Source organism: Camponotus floridanus, unplaced genomic scaffold (genome assembly GCF_003227725.1).
Source record: "Camponotus floridanus strain SB8 unplaced genomic scaffold, Cflo_v7.5 scaffold24, whole genome shotgun sequence".
Classification (NCBI taxonomy): Eukaryota; Metazoa; Arthropoda; class Insecta; order Hymenoptera; family Formicidae; genus Camponotus; species Camponotus floridanus.
The window spans coordinates 3,808,409-3,827,941 of record NW_020229370.1 but is presented as its reverse complement, the minus strand read 5'-3'; the positions used below and the strand labels follow the sequence as shown (position 1 = coordinate 3,827,941).

Genomic DNA, 19,533 nt, shown 5'->3' with positions numbered 1-19,533 from the left:
TCGCGCGCCTTGACGTCTGAAGTTGCGCGTTTTTCAAACGCTCTCCCTTCCCCTCTATATTTATTATGATTAAAACAAATAAAAAAATTATTTTTTTCTTTTGCGAATACGTGAATATTTAAGCATATGTCAAATGTGTGCAGTTATTATCAGGATTCTGTTGAAACAAATTTTTGTAAAGATGTGTAAAGTTTGTATCACAGAATATGCATTGAATATTGAAGACTTAAGATTGGACTAGTCATTAAAGACTGACTAATAAAAATAACGGAACTAAAGTTTCTTTGTTCCGATTGGTCAAGTTTCGATTTTTATCTTCAATCTCAAGTTTCAATGGAATAATTTGATACGGACTTAATGCTTATGCATAAAGAAATTAATCAAATCAAATAATGATTGAGTTTTTTTGTATACGTATGCAAATTTTTACCTAAATAAATTAATCATAATGGTCATAATGCACGAATATATATGTGGCGCTTTCAAATGGTCGGGTTTAATCGCTTCGGGATAGTTTACTAGACGTCATTAACCAATCACAGCCATTCTTTTGAAGAATGTAACCATATATTCTTCAAAAGAATGGCTATGATTGGTCAATAATGTCTAGTAAATATATGGTGCCCTCCCAAAAATACCTAGGAAAAATTGAGTGAAAATCTAGTGAATGTTTAGGCATAGAATACAAAATTGGGAACACTTGTGGGCCTCCAATGGGGATGAAATGCAAACGAATACGCCCCAATACGCCCTCAATCTGTTCAACTTGATACCACTTGATACGAAAAAGCATTCTTGGAACAGCTTGGAGTTTAGCGATACACGCCCTAAATCACTGATGCTGAAAGTAGAAGAATCAAGCCGATAAAAACACCGGCTTTATCATCAAGTTTTATTGAATCAGGAAAAGTCGAGCTACACGACCTGAATTAGAGTGAATCAGGCTGATTGAATAAGAGAGTTTATAGGCTGGAAAAATAGAAAATGTACTGACCGGTGTAATGTTTCATGTTTTCTACCGTTTATCTTTGCCGACACAAGCAGTGATAAACCTGACAGGCTTTTAAAAAAACCAATAGATTAATCAATACGGATGCTATTTCGAACTTTGTGAGTTATTTTTTGCAAATATGGTAAGTTATTTTATTTTATTATTAAGGATTGTCTCTTTAATTCGACCAGCTTATTAAAATCATTCTCAACTTATTGTACATGTACTAGGATAGATTTTGACAACAATTTGTTTGTACTTTTAATTTTGCTTCTGAAATATATTGCATTTTTTCTAGTTACAGTTATCTAAAAAAAGTAAAAAATTGTGCACTTTTGCAACAATTAATTGTGAGAATGATTAATATCAAAGATTTTTCTCATACTGTTTGCTTTGTTGTTTGTTCTGTAGTCGGGAACGCTAAAACCCTATCTGACAGCAGTTAGGCGTACGCTTACCGCTGCCATGTGTTTGGAGAATTTTTCCTCCCAAATTGTGGAAAAGCACAACAAACCCGAAGTGGAAGTAAGAGCGAGCAAAGAACTGCTTTTAACACCCATCTTGATAAGTAGAAATGATAAGGAGAAGGTTTTGATCGAGTCCAGTATAAACAGTATGAGAATAAGTATTGCTGTGAAACAAGCCGACGATCTAGAAAAGATTCTTTGTCATAATTTCACAAGATTCATGACAATGAGAGCCGAACATTTCATGATACTCAGAAGAAAACCAATAGAGGTGAGTAATTAAAAATAAATTTTAAATTTTTTATCAAATTTATATATTAATATTACTTATATGTATAATCAAATATATTTTCTACAATTGAGCCTAATTTATTTTAGGGCTTTGATATTAGCTTCTTAATCACTAATATTCATGTGGAGCAAATGTACAAACATAAAATAGTAGATTTTGTTATTCACTTTATGGAGGAAATTGATCGAGAAATTAGCGAAATGAAGTTATCGGTTAATGCCAGAGCACGCATATGTGCAGAGGAATTCTTAAAAAGGGTAAGTATCCAGTTATCATTTTTATCGAGTTTGTAACATTTTGTAAACGTAACATTTTCCATCTAACATTAAATTTTCAATTTTTTCAGTTTTAATCCATTTATATCAACTATTAGCAATATGTGAATAATTCAAAGAATCGAACCACACACAACGGATGTATTGTGCATTGATATTGTCCATTGTACAACTTTGAACAATAACTCTGACAAAATTAGGAAAGACATTTTTATAAATATCCAACGAAATATATCCTCCATATTGCCACTTGGATTCCATGTTAAATAAAACGTTATAAATATATAAACATAATATTATACACTTGCTTCAAATTCAATTTGTTATATAGCAATTGGAGCAATATTAAAAGTTTGAGTATTATTATTTAAATATTTATGATGAATGATTTTTAAGCATTTATTTAATAAAATTTGGCTAATTCAATAAGAATTTAATTAGTTTTAAACAAATTCACAAGTTTGAATTTAGTGTTTTTCTAGATTGGACTATTTAATGTAGAATAATTTATCTTTCCTAATGTTTGCTAAGAAGTCGAAAGTTTTTAAAAATTGCAATTAACGCACGCGTCCACACTTGTTTCTCATTAAATATAATTTTAAAACAAATATATTTGTATCGCATTTATAATTATCAGAAATGCTTGGACAAATTTTTACTATTATGGAAATTGATTTATCGATTCAATTTATCCTAGTTAGATTTTGTTAAATATATAATTATGTATATTTTTTTTATAACATTCGAATTTGTATACTTTTTACTATTTGTGAATTTTTTATGATTTTATAATGTTCATTTCTAGTTGAAGCAGCATTTGAATTACATTGCAAAATGTAATTTAAAAAATTTATCTCAAAGTTTACAAATTTGAAAAATCTTTGTACGTAATTAATAAATGATAAAGAATTTATATATAATGAATTTCTTTTTCTCTTTCTCTCTCTCTCTCTCTCTCTTTCTGTTTTCAAAACGTTGAGAAAAAGACTGAAAATTTTAACTTTATTTCACCATCATATAAAGTGTTACTGTGTATTTAGATTATTTTATATTATATGTATTTAATATTATGTATATAGGGTTTCACATAAAAAGACAAATAAAAATATTCTCACGTTTGATGAAATTACAAACTTCTTTAATTTTAATTTTTTACCATGTAATAGGTAAAATATGTTACGAAATTGTAATTTAAAAACTAAGGTTTATTAGGAAAAATAACAATAATGAATATAATGTATGTAATGTATATGTTAAAAAGTCGGATCAAAATTTTTGATACTAATAGTTTAGTTATAATCTTTTAAGCCCAATTTCACCATTTCCGATTAATTAATCGGCCAATTTAAATTTATCATCAGTATTGCCAACCACAAGACTTCAACTGACATATTCTTGAGCATAGATGTCTGATTAGATTTTAAGTTTTGCAGTTGGCAATTCTTAAATTTAATCGGCCGATTAAGATAACCGGAGGTGGTGAAATGGAGCATTATTTTATTCATTGTGACAAATTTACATAGTGGACATTATCTGTTTCGATACGATAATAAAAGATGAATCTGGTAAAAGATGGATAATGAATGCACCTTTGTGCTGCAACTTGACCAACGCTTCTGTAAATTGTGTGGTATACGTTCGTAATAGTAACTTGCTGTGTGAAAAGATATTCCATTTATATGTTTATGATCAATCGATCGCCAAACATCAGCGATAATTTGCAAGTTTTTCTACGAGACCATGTAAGTTATTTTTCTAAAATCTTTATAGAATGTCTGTAGAAATTTATATATTCAATATTTCTTCTCTTTCTTTGTCCGAAATTTTATGATCTTTATAATATTATAATATGTTACAAGTTTCCCATGTAAAGCCGCCATGTTGCTAAATGTTTTTAATTTTCGTTATTAATTGCAGATGAACAATTGTTTGTTATAATCGATTGAATAACTGTGTCGTAATATCAGTAACATTAATCTTTCAGTGTATTCAGATCTTGTTAGACATTTAGCTTTTTTTATTGACAAGTCTACAAAAGCTGTACTTTCCAAGTAACACGACGATGATGAAAATAGACAAAACATTTTTGAGAGTTGCATTATGGACTATTTTATCAAATGGATAACGATATGAAGATAAATTATTTCATTAAACGGTTCATTAATGTGAAAGGTAAATTTAATTTTATTTCTTGGCCATATTTTTATTAATATTTCCTGTTTTCTTTCTTTTAATGCAATTGTTATTCTGCCTTAATCTTTTGATTTCTTTCAAGGATATTTTTTGCAAATACCAAGATTAAAAATTACATTCATACATTTCTCTCGATATTTGTTTTGATCAAGTAGACATTTCAATATCGATTGCATTGTCTATTTTGCATTTTGTTTTCGCGCAACTCGCATTATTTAAAAATTTGTAACTTATTGTTTCAACTAATTTAATTTTCTTCTCTCCTTATTTCGAGTTGTGTTTCCATCTCTCGCGGCGGAGACTGCACTCGGATATCGAGCTTGCGCGACGCTGTCCACTTTTTACGCCGACGCTGACGCCGACGCCGACACCGACGCCGACGCCGACGCCGACGCCGACGCCGACGCCGACGCAGCTTTCGTGATTTGGAGTCGACGTAGTTCGAAGCCTGGCGTCTTCCGATCGAGCGCAGGAAAACTAGAAGGAAGCGAGAGCGCAAGAGCTCTCTTGGTCATTATCGTCGCCGTGATTTGACAACGTCGATGTGACAACAAAGACAATCTGAAAATTGCGCGGCAAAAAGAGAGAGAGATTGTGACAGGAAGAGAGAAAGAGAGAGAGGAGGACAAATCGCTGATAAAGATACAGATGGGACGGGAGAGAGAGCGGAAAGGCAGGAGGAATCGAAACGGTAAAATCAAAGAAAGAGAGAGCGAGGAATATACATGAGGGAAAAGGGCCAAATATAAAGACTCGCGACACTTGTAACGACAGGAAAAGAAGCGATATCGAGACTATTCTCGAGAGGAAGGGGTGAAAGTCGGTTTGAGAAAAAGCGGGAGGGAGGGAGAGAGAGAGAGGTACAACAAGGGGACAGAGAAGGGGCGACAGTGTGACAGTTTGTGGGGGAGAATCGCGACACTCTGCGTGCGGCACGAGAGCAAGATCGGCACCGAGGAGATCGGAAATCGAAAAGAAATTCTCAACTGCGGCTAGATAGGATGCGTGTGCTTGGGTGCGGCGTCTCGTCACCACCCGACAAACGACAAGAGTTTAGCAGCGTCGACAGCTACCGCAATACTACTATCCGCAGCAACGCCGGCGAGACCGGTGTCGGGAGCATCCGAGACAGTCCCGCGAGAACGTTAATCGAGAGCGCGGAATCGTTCGCCAGAGGTGCGAGTAGCGCCAAGGACGAGGGCAAGAGCGAAAAAGACCGGAACAGATCTCTTCGGGGCTTGAAAAATCGTCGTCACTGCGACACCGCGGCGCTCGGACTCGCCCCGCAAGTTCGCCAACTCGAAGAATACCCTCGTCCCACGTGTCTCATCCTCGGAAAGTCGCGGAAACGATCGTCGAACGATATCTTCGCGATCGACGGCCTTTCCCCGGTCACGGCGAGTGGTGCGGTCCTCGGGACGCGATCCCTTGCGAGCAGACGCTGCGATCGACGTCCAAATTGAGAGCCCGCTCTTCTCTACGTAATAATAATAATAATCGTCGTCGGACCTGGGTATTAAAGCGCACAAAGTCGTGTCTCGCTGGACGACGAGCGCGGCGTCGAGCGGCGTCGAGCGGTATCAAGCGGCGTCGGACAGCGGCGACGTCGTCGGGGTCGTGACCAGCCGGCTCCAGCCTGGCTCTCAGACTACGTCCAGACTACTCATGTTCATCCCAGACACTCTGAGAAGCTGCATGGTGGAACCGGATGTCTCGACTTACCTGCAAGCTCCTTCCGTCGGACAGGTGCTTATCGTTACATTTTCAATCATCTTTTTCACCTAGTTCTCCATGTTTACCTTTTCTTCCATGTTCACCTTGCTTGCGCGGAGATGATTTGGCAACTTTGCTCTGTTATCGCGAAGGTATAAATTTCTATAAGTTTCTTTGTCTTCTTCTTCTTCTTTTTATTGTAATAGATGATGAAAAATGCGTCGAGGAAAGAGAGACTCGTGGCATTTGTTGTGGCGGTCAATTCGAACGTTGCGCGCGCTTCGGTGCTATTTACGCGTGGCCAATCTGTCTTATCTCGAGACGCGTTATAATATATAAGGCATCGCGGTGTAAAATTCATTTTCGGCCGCAACTTTTGTCTCAAACGTTTCTCTTCCTCGTCGCGTCATCTTTGATGCCTCGATGTTTCTTTCTTTGACAAACCGCTTCCTTCCCCTTTGCCTGCTATTTTTTTACTCCATTTTTTCCAGAAATATTTCGCGTCTGTGTCTTGGATAGCGCACTTTGACTGTGTCCTACTCTAAATTGTTCGAACATCGGAGAATCGAGAAGAAGGAGAGTATCGCAAATTTTGCATACGAAAGGGAGAAAGAGCGATAAGAGAGGGTCAATGCACAAAGGGGATGGAGATTGTGCCTGGCGTTGCGTCGCTTCGCGTCGCGTCGCGTCGCGTCGCGTCGCATCGCGTCGGTTCGAGGGCAAATCTAGTAAGCTAGGACAGGAGCTATTAATAACTGTTTAGGGTGCCGTACCTGGCCGCCGCGCGGTGCCGTCCGCGTCTCGATACGCGCGTCTCGACGACCGGCGTCTCAGTGTCGTCGCGACGACCGACGTTGTTATCCGCTATCGAGACGACGGACGACTCGACTAGATCGCGCGGTTGCAATCTTGCCCAACGAGTCAACCCAATCGGGACTCGAATCCGGAGTAGCTCGGACTTAGTACGCCGTTAAGTAGCCAAACTAGACGAGAGTGTTTGAGAGAAATACAGTATTGGCCGCTATCGTGCCTTCGAGACGCTATTCGGCCACGCTTCGCCGCAAGTTTAACGAAATGGCGATGTGGCAAGCTTCTCCAAAGAGTACATCGTGTGTCTTTCTTATGCAGCCAAACGTTTCGCCATAGTTTGCGCCGCTGATCTTGCGTGGCGGGACAAAGCGTTCGTTTTACGTTTAATTTTGCTTAATCGCGCTTGCCTTTGCATCGTCCACGTCAAACTCGATACAGTCTTTGTCGCGCGTGTCAAATCAGTATAATGCGTCATTTATAGAGATATATATATATATATATGTATATTAGTGCTTGTTATTGCAAGTGATTCTCGTGGTCTTTTTACTGTTTATTTGTTAATATATAATAATAGGTGGAAAATTTGTCGATCCTCCCCGAGAGAATTTTGACGGGCGGTAAAAATTATACAGCGTTCACCGGTGTCGAAATGTTTGATTCGATCGCGACTCGTGGACCTCTTCGAATAAGTTCGCGCCACGCAATATTGCGCGAGTAAGTACAGAAGAGGAAGAGGAGAAGGAGGAGGAGGAGGAGAAGGAGGAGAAGGAGACGGTGGTGGCGGAAGAGAAGAAGGAGGAGGTGACGGACTCTCTAATTTGAGTTCGCGAATCGCTCGTACCTGACAATGGTACGTTTTCCGTGTGACCATCGTTTTCCGGGAGTGATTCACTTTGCGCTTCTTCCTGCTTGGCTGCTCGTCGATTTTTCGCATGGATTTTCTCTATCGCGTAGAGAGTAATTTATAATTAAAAAAAAAAAAAAACAGAAAAGAAAGAAAGAAAAAGGAAAGAAAACGAGATGCGCGGAGACAAGATGACGCGCTGGAGTCGTTTCTTTTATAGCTTTCGCGCGCTTGTACCTCTCCCAAACATATCCCAAGGTTTGTCGCGCGTTCTTCTCCAACGTGTCTTTATCCTTGCCGCGATGACGAGAGTGTTTAACGTTCCTGATTTTCGTTGGCTCCGAAAATAACAGCGTTACCTACACAGATGGACGCGCGCGTCCAACGTACAAAGGCGTGTCCGTTTAAAACGTCCGTAAACGACGGTCTCATCTTCCCAGGTGTGCTCGTTTTCTCTCATTATTTCATCCGTACATTTTCTCGTTCGTTTCTTCGGTCTTTCGTTTAATAACAAAACGTATACAAAACGTAGCGGAGAGAAAGGAGCGAAAACACGTAGACGTACTTCTCCTTCTGTTCTTTTTCCTCTTTCGTCGCGCGCAAATATATACCTCGGCGAGGCTGCTGGCGCTTTCGATAGCTAAAATTTAAATTGTGCGGCGCAATCTATCGTCGGAAAAAGTCTCGTAGATGAGAAAGATTGGTGGAAGATCCACGAGGAAAAATTTCTCTTAAAAAAAAGAAAAGAAACATCGTCTCGTTCCTAAAGCTAGGGATACCGCCTCAAAGAGGATGATTACTTGATAAACACGAAAACAAGTCCACGTGGTAGCGTCGATAAAAGTCGCGCGTACGGTTAATAAATCACGGAAATACATGGACGCGTTTACGGGGACAGTGTCGCGAGCAAGATTCCTGGCAGCGGCTTCTCGACGGCTAGTGAGACTTTGTCAAAAGTGAGAATAAATAGACAAATATCTCGAATAATTGGAAAAGCACGTGAGAAGAAGCAGACTTCTGCTGAAGCACTGGCTTCTTCTCGGGAACGAGATCGGTACAGATGAGGCCGCGGGCGATTCGCGACTGTGAGGTGGAGGAGTATCGAGCTCTTCGTAATCGTTACCGCGAGGATCGCTGTTTCTGACAGCTGGACGCTGACAGGAGGGACGAACGGACGACGGTAGTGTGCTACAGCAGCTGCAGTGTTTGCGAATACTCGATGGTTCGTTTATGTTTTTTTAGCAGTTTATTCGTTGCGAGATGTGCGCGACGAGAGAATTCTTGTATTTATTACGGATAGAGATTAAAAGGTAGAGGGGCGAAAGAGGGGAGCGAAAAAACAATGCTAAATTCAATCTTGCCTTTTAACCGATATCGCCGTATCCGCCAAATATCCAATACTCGTATCCAATATTTCGATACATTTATAATTCAATATATAGATTCAAATTGAGTGTATCGCGAGATTATACAAGTTTTAAAGCTCTAAAATAAAAAGATGAATAAAAAGAGTAACGTAAATCTACCGGAAACGAATGAAGAAAATAGCACACGTATCATAATAATAAAAGAATTACCCTTTATATCGCAAAATGCATGTGATCCATCAAAAAATCATTCGATATTACATTTATAGTTGATTATAATTAACGGAGATATAATTGTGCTGGTACAGCTGTACCGTGCATTATCTCAATTTTTGCCATTATTTTATAGAATTTTGTCATCATTGTGCTATTACTTTTATTTTCTTTCGCTCATTTTCCATTTCTTTTGTGATTACCTCTATTTTTAACGAGATTAAAATGAGTATTATATAAATCAAATTATTCTCTAAAATTGACCAAATGCATGATAAATGTAATCTTTTATTAAGAATATTTTCAACTACTATCGTTATGTTATTTTACCAAACAGCCAGAAGGAAATTTATCGTTACAATGGCTCTTAAATAATTAGTTTGATTTACTTTAGTTTGCATTTTGCACATAAATAAAATAATAAAAATTTGCTTGTTAGTTTGATGGGAAAAATTTCAATCTATTAAAAGTGATGTTGAATTAGCTTAGAATGTTGTTCATGCTATTTACTATATTGCGTGAATTTTTTACATATTCTTTTATAAAATTCTTGATTTTTAAAAATAGTTGACAGTTGCATGTACTCGAAAAAAAACAACTTCTCTAACTACGCGCGTGAAACTTGATGAGATGAGAAAATGTAAATAAAGAAATGGTATGATTGCAGGATGAGTTCCATCCATTTATCGAGGCTCTTTTACCATTCGTAAAGTCTTTCTCGTACACAACAGCTCTTAAATAATTAATTTGGTTTATTTTAGTTTTCATTTTTGTGTACATAAGTGAAATAATAGAAATTTACTGAGTTTGATGACAAAAATTTCAATCCATTAAAAGTGATATTGAATTAGTTTAGAGTGTCGTTTATGTCATTTACTATATTGAGTGAATTTTTTACATATTCTTTTATACAAAATTCTTGATTTTTATAAAATAGTTGACAGTTGCATGTGTACTCGAAAAAAAAACAACTTTTCTAACTGCGCGCGTGAAACTTGATGAGATGAAAAAATGTAAATAAAAAAAATGGTATGATTGCAGGATGAGTTCCATCCATTTATCGAGGCTCTTCTACCATTCGTGAAGTCTTTCTCGTACACATGGTTCAACCTACAAGCTGCCAAGAGACGATACTATAAGAAACACGAAAAACGGATGAGCTTGGAAGAGGAACGTCAGTGTAAGGAGGAACTCCAGGTGAGGGACTCTGAGAGAAATTAGATTGTCTGTAGAATTATTTATTATTGCGTCTTTATCTCCCGGTGTATAAAAATTAAATTGCACGAATAAATGGATCCTCAGTTTGTAAACAATTAACTTAAATGATGAGGATTGTGTGCGCGCTGTGAATTGAAGCGTTATAAAAATTTTAGACTATAACAATAAGGATAATACGTAAGGTTTCCGACCAAGTTTCTCTTCTATCGGAATCTACCGTGCCTCATTCGATGATAGCGCAGTCGGATGTGCTATCGTTGGTAATGTTATCGGCCCGTTGCTTCTCCACCGTCATTCCCATCCTCCCTCTTGCGACAGGGTTCGATCAATATTTTAATTTCGCGATGTTGCGGTATTTAGCGGAAGAGCGGCTGGCATTAACTAGTGGCGCATAGACGTCTCTTCTTCCTCCATTTTCATATTTTCATATTTTCCTTTCAGTTTTGTTCCATGCATCTAAACAATGAGAACGTCTCACGCAAATTCACGTTGCGCTAAAATTACAAGTGAAACGGACAAAACGGTCATTTTACATTTGACGGCGAATTTCGGCGGAAACTGCGCTTCTGGACTGGAAAATTATTGGGAGAAATTTCAAATTATGTTTGCCTCGTAATCAATCTACCGGCCTTGCGAACAGACATGAATGAAAGGTCGTTGGCCATGCTAAAGTGTGTGTGTATGCGAGTACTGGCACGATGCAGTGTTTGGTGTAAGGTAACGTGTTTCGTACATTGAGAAATTAAGATGTGTTGGTTTCTTCTTTCCTTTCAAAACTCTCTCTCTCTCTCTCTGTCTCTCTCTCTTTCTAAAGACGGTTAACTAAAGATATGATAGGTGTTGTTTCAACGTAGTTTACTTTGCAGAATGAAAGGATAGTTTGATTTGGATAGGAGCGCGCACAATTGCTCGCCGCAATAGAATGTAATATAACGTAAGGAATATATAAGTATGTTTTGAATGCCTCTTTCTCTCTCTCTTTCTCTCTCTCTCTCTCTCTTTCTTTCTGTTTGTGTTGAGTCTCGAACGACGCAAGAATACGAGTTCGCAAAGGAGTCTCCTCTCGAGTCAAATTCACATTCTCGAATAGATGAGGAAAGGGTGCGAGGCGTCAATCTTCGTAACGTGTGCTTTTCAAGTTGCAACGCGGCACATTAATATACCTTACAAGAGAAAGGAATAAAGGGATACGAATGGAAAATAACAAGAGAGATGTACATATATATACATATACGAGGTAGACTACGCGCGACGCAAGTCTGTCGTTTTCTCTTAATTTCGAGACAGACCGCAGTACGATATCGACTACTTCAATTCGGGTGTAGGGCACTGCGAGAGACCGAGACGAGCGAGCGCGGTACGAGAGAACGAGAGATGGAAAATTGGAGAAAAAGAAAGAGAACGCGAGCAATGGATGGATAGACGGGGATAAACCAGAGCGAGAGAAGGGGTGCGGCGCGTCGCGTCGCGTCGCGTCGCTCGTAAGAGGAAGGAAGAGCATATACGTACGCGAGAAGAGTATGTGCAGCTCGACGGAGGGTTTGGAAGGGTCGTGGTAGATCGAAAGAGAGAGAGAGAGAGAGAGAGGGAGGGCGGGGGGAGGAGGGAGGGAGAGAAAGAGAGGGCGAAAGGGGTGCAGCACCAACACCCACGAGAAGTATCCGCTACACGAGTGCACACCAACTTTTCGGCAATGGGGATGAGTGGGAGGGATGGCCGGTTTAGGGCGGTCGAAAATGGTGTTGGGGAGGACGTAGACATGTAGCGCATACGCCGTCGCGACGGAGGCTGCGGCTACGCGGCGCCTACCAACCACCATCTATAATCTCTATGCAGATATCGATTTTCCACCCTGTATTTCCTAAATTTATGCAAACTAGCGGCGCTACTCCCTTCCGTTCGTCGCTCGCATTGTCACCTTTTCCGGCTCGTTAGTCAAACTACATATATAGCGTAATTGCACATTTGTCTCAATACGTTCTCTACATTGTAATCCCTCCCGTTCGTCTAAAGAGGATAACAATCGACATTAAATTATTCTCCTATCATTTTCTCGCGTAATCTTCACACGTTGATCATCTTTCTCAGCTTTCGATCGTTCATTAATAAACGCGTTAATCCGTTTCGCTATTAATAATTTCAATGAAATCTATTTCTAGTAAGCTTTTCTTTACACATTACTAAGAGATACGTTTTCATTTCGATATAGATATGTATTATAAAAGATTTCGAAAAGCTGTCTCTCTTCAATTAATACTACAAGTATTGTAAAATGGTCTAACATGAAGGAAGAAGACAGTACGAGCTATCAAGGGGATGATTGCACGTTATACGAGAATTCCCACTTTGATAGTTTGGACGATTTGAAGCTCGGGAAAGATTGTCCATGTTCCTTTATAGGCTGACTCTCGAGGGGCTGTAATATTTACACAACATTCTATATAGACCTCGGAATTGCCTATAAAGAAATCGCAGAATCGCTTTGTTCGCGTCATAACGTAGTAACGTAAAGGGTCGGTAGATATACACTGGTCGGGAAGCTTGCCAAATTAATAAATATATTCCCGGTCTCTCTACCCCACTTGGAATTTTCTTCGTTCCATTCCACGCACCTATTCTTATCATCGAACGACAATCTAGTCTCCGAGCTGATCTAGTCTCTGACCTCGAATGCGACGCTTTGATTTTCTATTGATTTACGAGAGGGGATACTACATGACGAAAGATTCGTCTTTTTACATTTTATTTATCTGTAATATATATATATATATATATATATATATATATATATATATGTTTGTGTGTGTGTGTGTGTGTGTGTGTATTTGTGATGTTTCGGTCATACATTTATAAGGCAATTTTTCTTCTTTCTTCATCTCTCTGCCTTTTCATTTTTCGTCCCAGCATTGTTGAATATATGATAGCGGCATTTTCAAGAAAATATGCATATTGATAATGCAAACATGGTCCGTTAAACAATACAGTCCGTACTTTATTTCTCATATTGCGGAGATAAAATGTTCTCGTGAAGCGATTTAGCGTTAAAGTTTATGAGGGGGAGGAAAGATTGAATATTAAGATGAACGAGAAAAATACTCGAGAATCAATCAAAGAAATAATTATAATATTATATGAAAAATATCGCGCGCGTAGAGTAGTTTTAGAGGTAATCATCAAATCATCAAAGTGACAAAACGCATATGCACCTGAGTAAAGCCATCGGATATCTATTAGAATGTGACAGAATATCGATGTATATTTCTAGAGTTGCGTTTGTGCGCGACAGAGGGAAGAAGGAGGGAGGCAAAGGGGAGAATTGGTGCGCGCGCGAGTTTTCATATTTAATCTGAAATAAATTGGCAGCAGCTGTTGTGACAGGTGTGCGTGTACGCGCGTGTCATCGAGTAAGCGCATACGAGCGAGATTGATCTTATATAGCTTAACGAAATACTCCAAAAAAACGTGAAATAAAATTGATACGCGAGGTGTTTGCGATTGCGTAATGAAATTTTTTCGGCGCATCATACTCGGAGCAGAGATTAGGGAAAAAAGCAATCATCGGAATCACTGGGCGAGTCATCCGGCAACGAGTAAGCCGCGCCTTTGGGAAGGTAGCATGCGTACGCATGTCACGGTGTTACGCGCTCTCTCGTTGAACACAATTCTCGTGAACACGAAGGCTCTCCTTCGCATTCGGCATACCTGATATCGAGTATGCACGCAGGACGCAACGTTAAACGCGTGTGCGACGGCGACGCTTTCTCCAAGCGTGGCGCATCGCGAGCAAAAGCGCGCGAATGCACTCTTATCCGCGCTTTATTCGCGCAAAAACGTGCCTGACATTTTATTCACACGCGCGAAGAAATGTCGAGGCGCGTGACAGTCTCGCATACGCGTTTCCTCGCTACCTGGCTCTACTCTTTCGTCCGCTACGGTAAAATTGATTGCCAATTTATTACCGTTCAACACTTGTTACACTTAATTAATAATAGCCCTGCCAAATTTTTATATCGATCAACTTTGTTGTTTCACATCCGCGTGTGTGCAGTTATTAATTTAATCATTGATGGAGGAATCGACTTCTCCTCTGCTAGATATTTTTTTAATTTAATTGCAATTTCCGTTTATATTTTTTTATTCTTTTATTATACAATAATTGTTCCAGTTTTATCTTTTACGATTAGTAAAAGCCAAGCGTTATCGCGTTCAACTATATCATCCGTAATCAGCTGTGACGCATAACATTGCGATTTCGATATCTCCGACGATTATTAATGTTGGGAATATATCGAAATGCGAATTACGACGACGGCTACGGCGGTTTAGTGAGCTAGAAAAAAATTTGTTGTCCCCAAAGGGAATACGTGCACGGCAAAAACGGGCTAGGCGAGATAGATCGCGCGGAGCGTTCTCTCCGATGCATTCCACGCACTTTCGATGCATTTCTCAGGGATCTTATGCATGCGTGTATATTTGCTATTCCGAGTGTGACGAGGGTCGCACGCGTGCGCTGCATATCGCTCGCCCGAAAGACGTTCCTCCTCGAGATTGTTCGCTAGTCGCTATTCTCGTTACAAGCTTTACAAACTCGACGAAATTTTCACATCGAGATACTTTCGAATTGTCCCGCTACATGTAACGGAAAGGTGGGACCAGTATCGAGACGTGGCGAATGGCATTTTTTTTTGTACAATTGTGGACTCTTCTTTGAAGAATGTCTAATTTGATAGGTATATCATTCGATTTAATAAGAGATTATACCGTTAAATATATAATAAATAAATATTCCCACGATCATAAGCAGCATATGATAATTGGCGCGAAGAATTATTCATTGATTACATCGATTGGTGTTTTGCGAAATCTACAATCGCTCTTTCCTTCCTCTAGAACGAGAAGCTGGAAGTAAAACAGAAATGGGCCTCGCGGCTTCTCGGAAAGTTACGGAAGGATATCACGCAAGAATATCGAGAGGATTTCGTGCTGAGTATTACGGGGAAAAGACCAGCGATGTGTGTTTTAAGCAATCCTGATCAGAAAGGCAAAATGCGTCGAATCGATTGCCTTCGTCAAGCGGATAAGGTATGTCGAGATGATTCGAATTTCGCTAGGAATGCTTTCGTTTCTCTCGTTAGGATCTTTCACGTGTTATTCCAACGACTCGTATCGCTTTTCATTAAACGAGACAAGTGAAAAGCACGAGTGTTTAACGCAAAATTGCTGAGAATTAGCTCCAAGAACTTGCGCGACGATCGTAACCAACGTTTTCATTTTCTCCTGCGATAGGTATGGAGGTTGGACCTAGTTATGGTGATCCTTTTCAAGGCAATTCCCTTGGAATCGACGGATGGAGAACGGCTAGAGAAGACTGCGGAGTGCGCGCAACCAGGACTCTGCGTCAATCCTTATCACATCAACGTTTCCGTCCGGGAGCTGGATCTCTATCTCGCAAATTTTATCACGAGTCATGGTAAGGGAGATTCACGATTAATAATTTGTCCGATTGATCGAAAGAGCATTTTCAATGAGCCGATTCGCTTCTTGGGATTTGAAAAATCAAATCCAAAGTGACAGCAAAACGAGAAAATGTAGCATTAATATTTATGTAAACTAAATGAAAGATATTCATTGATTGCAAATATTTGTCTTACAATCGTCAAATATTTCTAACGAGTATATTTTAGAGTGAAACGTAATTTCCAGCACGAGGAACGTAGTTGTAGGTAGTCCTTTAATAGAACATGCTATTATAAACTGAGCAAAGAGCGTAGTTGGCGAAATTTCGTATATTTCGGGTATAACGCGAAAGCAAGTGTCACGCGTAATAAAATTATTAGAGCGACGACATGACGTATGATCTCTTTCATTCCAATTTTTCAAACTATTCGGCTAAAATGAAACGAAACATCGAACACGACTATAGCGATGTGAAACGAGAAACGACAAATATACATAAAGATATGTGTTTTCTTCCTCTTTTTATGTTGTTTACAGCTTGATTAAGATTTTATCAATTTAAATTGAAATCAATTAATATTAAAGTAAAAAAGAAGATTAATATTGGCATAATACAAGAGTTGCCATTAATATTCTTTTAATTTTTGTTTCTCTTTTAATATTAATCTCATAATTAATTTGAATATTATTTATTTATAGAGCGAGTACAGACGAACATTTTATTGAATTAAATATATGTAGAGATAAACGTATAGTCTTCTCCGTCTTTTTTTGGAAAGAATTTTTCTTCCGACGAGCAGAGTGCTTCCTGTAGAGTGCTTAAAGTATTTATATCGGCACAATAAAATATCCGAGCATGTTTTGATATATATTATCGCGTGTTGCTGTGTGCGTGTGTCTCTTACGTGCTGCGCGAGCGCGAATGAAGAGTGTAGAGAAAATGTGCACGCAAGCGCGTGACCATGCTTGCCGCTGTGTATGCTCGCTCTATAAATAAATAGGCAACGGACATCTTTAGCGAGCTCACAGAGCTTCGCTTATACGTTGATTTTCTTTCATGCCACTGAAAATACCTGAATATTTTTGTACCTGTGCGAAATCGTTGCATGTCATTCCGATTGATTTTCGAATATCGAAGCGATACGCTCATTGTGCATCGAAATTGCGAAGCAAAGTAGATCACTGGGAATCTCTCATAAAGATTAGAGTCTATTTATTTAAGAAATCAAGCGATAAAAATTGAGAGAGAAGAAGAGAGAGATTCAGACTCTTTAAGAGACTTTTTTCCTCGCGACAGACACATCTTATTGGATTACACGAATTTAACAAAGCTTTGTCTTTGACATTATTTTATTTTAATATAATTCGAATCTTAAATTTTCGAATATTTAAGAGAAAGAGAAGAAGAGAAGGAGATTAAATTTTATAATCTTTTTTGAATGACATTTTGAATGATTGTTCTCTCTCGTTAAAAAAAAAAAATCTTGCCGAATGATGCGACGACACGAAAGCAGATATTTAATTTTTCGACGTTTTATAGCACTCACTTCAAAACTAGAGTTCTTATTGATGTAAAAAGCAACCTTTTTTTACCCCTCTCAATCCTCGCGAAATCGCCGTACATTCCGGACCCTCGAGTATTTCGGTGATACGTTGCGTAATGAGATTTAAAACGCGGTGGTATAAAACACCGTGCAACAGTGAAAACATTACACGCTTTTCGTGGAAAGAACAGCTTTATGTAATTTTCTCAATTTAAATATTTTGATATTATAAGTCTCGTAATAGTCGAAATATTTAAATTTTAACAAACAAAGAATGGTAAGAGAAAGAAAGAGACAAAGAGAGAGACAAATAAAGCGTGTTTGTACTATTACACATACAGTCACTATTTTAAATAACTTATTAATTAAAAAGGTAAAAATATAAAAATGTAAAAATGGTTCAAACGATACAAATCAAATAAGAAGCAAAAGAAGGCTAGGAACCAAAGGCGCAAGCAATGGTGCGTGATAGTAATAATATATTATGATAGAAGCTTAAAGTATATAAAGTAAAGTTATTATCTTACAATAAGAACCGTAAAAATACATAAAAATATATTTAAAATGTACTGTCGATGACCCTATTCAAAGTTTCCATCATAATATATTATTACTATCACGCACCATTACCTGCGTCTATGGTTCCTATAGCCTCTTCTTTTGCTTCGTTATTAATGAAACAAATTTTTTTTTCTATTACAGAGGTTCTAAATGGTATCTGCAACGCTAGCAAGGAGGAAGACAGGCGTAGAAAAGGTACTCGCGTGATTTTCCGGTTTACATTTATGCAATATATTTATTCCGTGCATTATATTCGTTCCGTTAACTTCAAACTGGCGCGTTCACGTATGTTATCTTGATGTTGCGATTTTTGAGATAAAACTTTCATAGACATCCAAACTCGTACGTGTATCGAGTCGTGGATCTAAGCGGATATTAAACATGATTCGCTGGGTTCTGTTCCCAGGTACAGGATACCATGAACTATATAACGGTGTTGTCTGCAATGACACGATCCTTGCGACAGGTGTCTTCAGCTCCAAAGAGCTCTGGATGCTTTCAAAAGGTACGACGTTATATTTCTCACAGATTCGAATACGAGTTCTCTTTCATTGATTGCATGCAACTAAATTATTAGTACATTTGTCTAATAAATTCGATGTATTCTTTGAATTCTATCGAGATCGTCCATGTACATTTGCGATTGGTGGATGCTTTCGAAAGGTGACCAACAGCTCGATGTGAAAGACCTTTTGAAAGCATCCTGATAGCTACGAACGTTGACATATACATATATCTCTCTTCTTCAATTGCGTTATCATATCTGTAAGAAATATACATATACGTGTTATATAACCGTGCGTTTCAAGGTAAGTTGCGAGAAAAAAACTTTCAAAACGGGCCGTTAGCCTTTTGGAATAGGTCGTATGCGAATTCTCCTCGGTGTGGATTCAACATTGGCAATAATAACAGACAGAGTGGCGATACGCCACTGGGTCTCGGAAATCGAAACGAGGGTCACCAATTTAATTCAATCGACTCTTTTGCATTTAATAGCTGCTACTCTAGATGCGCGCGACCGCGTTAGATTAAATCCGTCGATCGAACCATCGATCGTGTCATCTGTGTCGGGTGTCTTGGTGGCGAGAGAAATTTTTCTCCCCTCCCGTTCGTTCGAACGCGCGCGGAAGCGCCGTTTTTCGCGATTGCGTTGCGGGGAGTGCAAACGAAAGCGAATGACACGTACGTACGAACGCGCTAGGAACCGTGCTAATGTGTGTCTGGTTTCAGCGTCCATACTGCATGACCTCAGCGACATGCAGCCTCAAATAAACGCGATCAAAATAGAGCACCCGCCGTACTACTGCAGCAGCTACACCCCTCCATCCGCAGCGACGACCGCGGATCACGTTCAGCCGGCGGCTAGCTTCAGTGAGTTTCAAAATCTGCCTTTGCCCTTATTTTTAGTAGACAGAGTCGGGGTCGAATGCGGTAGCCGCGGCATCGCCGTCCACGACGCTCGCTAAACTAGTTCACGTCGCAGAGGCGGAAAGGACTCGCCAATTTCCAACGCGGAAATTATTTATTCCATCTACATGCATCGGACATGTTCCTCCTCTTCTGTCGAGTCGACCCTGTCATTGAAAAT

The 19,533-nt window shown here is 39.0% G+C and overlaps 2 protein-coding genes across 8 annotated transcripts in view; both read left to right on the top strand.

Moving 5' to 3' along the window:
- Positions 1-740: 740 nt before the first annotated feature.
- LOC105256619 (actin-related protein 2/3 complex subunit 4) lies at positions 741-2,342 on the top strand. The gene is made up of 4 exons (XM_011266713.3): positions 741-1,133; positions 1,403-1,729; positions 1,837-2,007; positions 2,097-2,342. Exons 1-4 carry the CDS (start codon positions 1,131-1,133, stop codon positions 2,100-2,102), a joined length of 507 nt encoding a protein of 168 aa, XP_011265015.1. The 5' UTR covers positions 741-1,130; the 3' UTR covers positions 2,103-2,342.
- A 2,310-nt stretch (positions 2,343-4,652) lies between these two features.
- Positions 4,653-19,533, top strand: part of LOC105256618 (nuclear factor 1 X-type) — a 30,499-nt gene continuing 15,618 nt past the window's right edge. Inside the window, exons 1-8 of one of the 7 annotated variants that reach the window (XM_025408949.1) lie at positions 6,741-7,591; positions 8,355-8,807; positions 10,207-10,362; positions 15,274-15,465; positions 15,670-15,853; positions 18,087-18,140; positions 18,352-18,450; positions 19,176-19,316. In XM_025408949.1, coding sequence (XP_025264734.1) covers positions 8,805-8,807; positions 10,207-10,362; positions 15,274-15,465; positions 15,670-15,853; positions 18,087-18,140; positions 18,352-18,450; positions 19,176-19,316 — 829 coding nt within the window. In that variant the 5' untranslated portion in view covers positions 6,741-7,591; positions 8,355-8,804. The other 6 variants (XM_011266709.3, XM_025408948.1, XM_020029176.2 and 3 more) reach the window with 6 other exon arrangements.

Bases quoted from the DNA above. Each gene is read 5' to 3' on its own strand.
- LOC105256619 (XM_011266713.3), top strand. The intron at 1,730-1,836 runs GTGAGTAATTAA...AATTTATTTTAG, and splicing joins TCAGAAGAAAACCAATAGAG to GGCTTTGATATTAGCTTCTT.